The sequence below is a fragment of the Rhincodon typus genome, chromosome 1 (genome assembly GCF_021869965.1).
Source record: "Rhincodon typus isolate 14 chromosome 1, sRhiTyp1.1, whole genome shotgun sequence".
Lineage (NCBI taxonomy): Eukaryota > Metazoa > Chordata > Chondrichthyes > Orectolobiformes > Rhincodontidae > Rhincodon > Rhincodon typus.
The window spans coordinates 32,850,143-32,854,847 of NC_063332.1; the positions used below are offsets into that span (position 1 = coordinate 32,850,143).

At 46.8% G+C, this 4,705-nt stretch overlaps 1 protein-coding gene across 1 annotated transcript in view; it reads right to left on the reverse strand.

Annotated features, from left to right (window-relative positions):
* The window catches only part of LOC109911673 (methyl-CpG-binding domain protein 2-like), a 59,183-nt gene extending 58,930 nt beyond the window's left edge, over positions 1-253 (reverse strand). The window contains exon 1 of the mRNA XM_048603995.1: positions 28-253. Coding sequence (XP_048459952.1) covers positions 28-137 — 110 coding nt within the window. The 5' untranslated portion in view covers positions 138-253. The remainder of the gene's footprint in view (positions 1-27) is intronic.
* Between the last annotated feature and the right edge of the window lie 4,452 nt (positions 254-4,705).

Below are 4,705 nucleotides of genomic sequence, written 5' to 3' on the forward strand. Positions count from 1 at the left end.
CCCCCCCCCCCCCCCTCCCCGCAGTACCTGTAATAATAAACATCGCTCTTGCCGGCACTCAGCCCCGATTTCCGGATCACCTCCTCCTTTTTCCAGCCTGGCGGCAGACACGGACAGTCTGTGCGCTTCCTCTCCATGGCGCACACAGAGACACACTCAGCCCCACACAGACAGAGACAGTGCCAGCGTAGGGAACCGACACACTCCGGGCCGGACTGGGCCGGTCTGCCTGACAGCAGGCCCTCCCCCACAAACACACAACCCCACCCCCTGCCGGCTCCGTGTGTCAGGTCCGGGCATTCCCCGCCCCGTCCCCGGACCAGCCTCCTCCTGGGCCCATCCCCTCCCCGGGCCGGGACAACACCGGGACGCACCCAGCCGTCGGGCACGCCCATCTGACTCCGCCCCCTGCCTTCGGCTCCGCCTATCACTATGGCTCCGCCCACCCTGACGCTGCCCCCACCTTAGCCCCGCCCACCCACTTGCCCCGCCCCCTCTTTTCAGTCCGTTCTAACCCTCTCCCTGACTCCACCCTTCAGCACTATTGACTGTTCGCTGGCTCGGTGGTTTAGCCCTACTGCCTTATAATGCTAGGGTTTCTGGTTCGATTCTACCTGTCTGTGTGCTGTTTGCTCATTTTCCTCGTGTTTGTGTGAGGTTTCCTCTCATAGTCCAAGAATGTGTGGTTTGGGGCTGTGGGCAATTGTATCTAACGTCCAGGGAGAATGTTGGGAAACCTGTTGGGTCTGGGTGGGGACCCATTTCTGAAGAAGGGTCTAGGCCCAAAATGTTGGCCTCCTGTGTTCATCCAGCTCTACACCTTGTTATCTCTGCTTTTCAGAGGGTTAGTGTGGGCTGAATGGCCTGCTTCCTCACTGCAGAGATTCTATAAGCCATAGACCATCAACCTCATTTTCTGATGTCCCTAGCCACAGAAGTCCTCCCGCCAGATTCAGAAATTGATCAAGTCATGAATTTTTTGGGAAGACTGCAAGAGGAAAACCGAAATTGCTAGCAAATCTCAGCAGGTCTAGCAGCATTTGTGGGAAGAAAACAGAGTAAAAGTTTTGAATCCTCTGACACAACTCATTGAATTTTTTAAAGCAGTGACGGAGGTAGTAAACAGGGGAACATCTATGGATGTTGTTTATATTGACTTCTAGAAGACTTTTGATCAAGTTCCACAAAAGCAACTGTCAAATAAGGCAGGAGCCCATGGAATTAAGGACAAATTACTGGCAAGGCTGGAAAATTGATTGAGTGGCAGGCAACAAAGTAGGGATGATGGGTAGATACTCAGATTGGCAGGATGTGACCTGAGAACTCCCACAATGTTCTATCTTAGTGCCTCAATTATTTATATTATTATTAACAATTCAGATGATGGCACAGAAAGTCATACATCCAAATCTGCTGATGGTACAAAGTTAGGAAGCTTTCAACACAGCGTACAAAGGGATATTAATAGATTAGGTGAATGGGCAAAAAACACTTCTACACACAAAGGGTGACACAGGATTGGAACTCTCTTCCATAAGTGGTAGCTTTGGTGTCATAGAGATGTACAGCATCGAAACAGACCTTTCGGTCCAACTCATCCATCCTGACCAAATATTCTAAATTAATCTAGTCCCATTTGCCAGCGTTTTGCCCATATCCCTCTAAACCCTTCCTATTTATATACTCATCCTGATATTTTTTAAATATTGTAATTGTACTGGCTTCCACCACTTCCTCTGGCAGTTCATTCCATAAATGCACCACCCTCTGTGTGAAAAAGTTGCCCCTTAGCTCCCTTTTAAATCTTTTCCCTCTCACCTTAAACCTATGCCCTCTAGTTTTGAACTCACCCACCCTTGGGAAAAGACTTTGTCTATTTACCCTATCCATGCCCCCCATGATTTTATAAACTTCTATAAAGTCACCTCTCAGCCTCCGACACTCCAGGGAAAATAGCCCCAGCTTATTCAGCCTCTCCCTATAGCTCAAAACCCCCAACAGTGGCAATATCCTTGTAAATCTTTTCTGAACCCTTTCAAGTTTCACAACATCTTTCCTACAGCAGGGACACCAGAACTGCACAAAGTATTCCAAAAGTGGCCTAACCAATGTCCTGTACAGCTGCAACATGACCTTCCAACTCCTATACTCAGTACACTGACCAATAAAGGCATGCAGACCAAATGTCTTCTTTAGTATCCCATCCCTGATTCCACTTTCAAGGAACTATGAACCTGCACTCCCAGGTCTCTTTGTTCAGCAACACTCCCCAGGACCTCATCATTAGCTGTACAAGTCCTGCCTTGATTTGCTTTTCCAAAATGCAGCACCTCACATTTATCTAAATTAAACTCCATCTGCCACTCCTCAGTCCGTTGGCCCATCTGATCAAGATCCCATTGTACTCTGAGGTAAACTTCTTTGCTGTCCACTACACCTCCAATTTTGGTGTCATCTGAAACCGTACCTCTTGTGTTCACATCCAGATCATTTATATAAATGACAAAAAGCAATGGATCCAGCACCGATCCTTGTGGTATACCACTGGTCACAGGCCTCCAGTCTGAAAAGCAAACCTCACCACTACTTTCTGTCTCCTACCTTCGAGCCAGTTCTGTAATGAAATGGCTAGTTCTTCCTTTATTCCAAGTGATCTAACCTTGTTAACCAGTCTATCACAAGGAACCTTGTTGAACACCTTATTGAAGTCCATATAGATCACATCCACTGCTCTGCCCTCATCAATCCTCTTCGTTACTCCTTCAAATCGTTAGTGAGACATGATTTCCCAAGCACAAAGCTATCCATAATCTATCCATAATCAGTCCTTGCCTTTCCAAATACATGTAAATCCTGTCCTTTAGGACTACCTCCAACAATTTGCCCACCACCAATGTCAGGCTCACCAGTCTGTTGCTCCCTAGCTTTTCCTTACCACCTTTCTTAAATAGTGGTACCACATTAGCCAACCTCTAGTCTTTCGGCACCTCACCTGTGGCTATCGATGATACAAATATCTCAGCCAAGCAATCACTTCCCTACCATCCCACAGAGTTATATGTTGCACCTAATCAGGTCCTGGGGATTCAGCCACCTTCATGTGTTTTAAGACATCCAGCACTTCCTCCTCTATAATATGGACATTTATCAAGACATTCCTATTTATTTCCCACGTTCTATACCTTCCATTTCCTTCTCCACAGTAAACACTGATCATAGAGCTATACAGCATCGAAACAGACCCTTCAGTCCAATTCATCGAAACCGACCAGATATCCTAAATTAATCTAGTCATGTTTGTCAGCATTTGGCCTATATCCCTCTAAACCCTTCCTATTCATATACCCAACCAGATGCCTTTTAAATGTTGTAATTATACCAGCCTCCACCACTTCCTCCCTCTGCATGAAAAAGTTGCCCCTTAGGTCCCTTTTAAATCTTTCCCCTCTCACCTTAAACCTATGCCCTCTAGTTTCAGACTCCCCCACCCGGGGGAAAAGACCTTGGCTACTTACCCTATCCATGCCCCTCATGATTTTATAAACCTCTACAAGGTCACCCCTCAGCATCTGACGCTCCAGGGATAATAGCCCCAGTCTATTCATCCTCTCCCTATAGCTCGAACCCTTCAAACCTGGCAACACCCTTGTAAATCTTTCGATGTTGTTAATTTAAAATCTGAGATAGATTTTTTTTGTTAAGCAAAGGTACTGAGGGATATGAGCCAAAGGCAGATATATGGAACCCAAAACAGAAATTGCTAGAAAAACTCAGCAGCGAAATCAGAGTTAACATTTTGGGTGGAGAGAGCCTTCCTCAGAACTGAGGAGCGCAGATATATGGGGAAACTGTGGGTCAGCCACCACCTCTCATGGTCTGTGAAACAGGTTGTGTGGAAGCATTTTAATTTACATTAATTTAATTTGATTTGATTTCATGGAATGATGGAAGAGGCTGGAGGGGCTGAATGGCCTAACTCCTGTTCCTGAGTATCGAGGCCAGGCCCCCAGAGGCAGGGCCCACCCTCCCTGATGACCTCTCCAAGGATCTCAGTTACTAGTGGTGTACCTCAAGGATCTCAGTTACTAGCGGTGTACCTCAAGGATCTCAGTTACTAGCGGTGTACCTCAAGGATCTGTTTTGGGGCCACTGCTGTTTGTCATTTTTATAAATGACCTGGATGAGAAGGATGGGTTAGTAAATTTGCAGATGACACCGAAGTCAGTGGAGTTGTGGATAGTGCGGAAGGATGTTGCAGGTTACAGAGGGACATAGATAAGCTGCAGAGCTGGGCTGAGAGGTGGTAAATGGAGTTTAATGTGGAAAAGTGTGAGGTGATTCACTTTGAAAGGAGTAACAGGAATACAGAGTACTGGGCTAATGGTAAGATTCTTGGTAGTGTGGATGGAGCAGAGAGATCTCGGTGTCCGTGTGCATAGATCCCTGAAAGTTGCCACCCAGGTTGATAGGGTTGTTAAGAAGGCGTACGGTGTGTTAGGTTTTATTGGTAGAGGGATTGAGTTTCGGAGCCATGAGGTCATGTTGCAGCTGTACAAAACTCTGGTGCGGCCGCACTTGGAGTATTGCGTACAGTTCTGGTCACCGCATTATAGGAAGGATGTGGAAGCATTGGAAAGGGTGCAGAGGAGATTTACCAGGATGTTGCCTGGTATGGAGGGAAGGTCTTATGAGGAAAGGCTGAGGG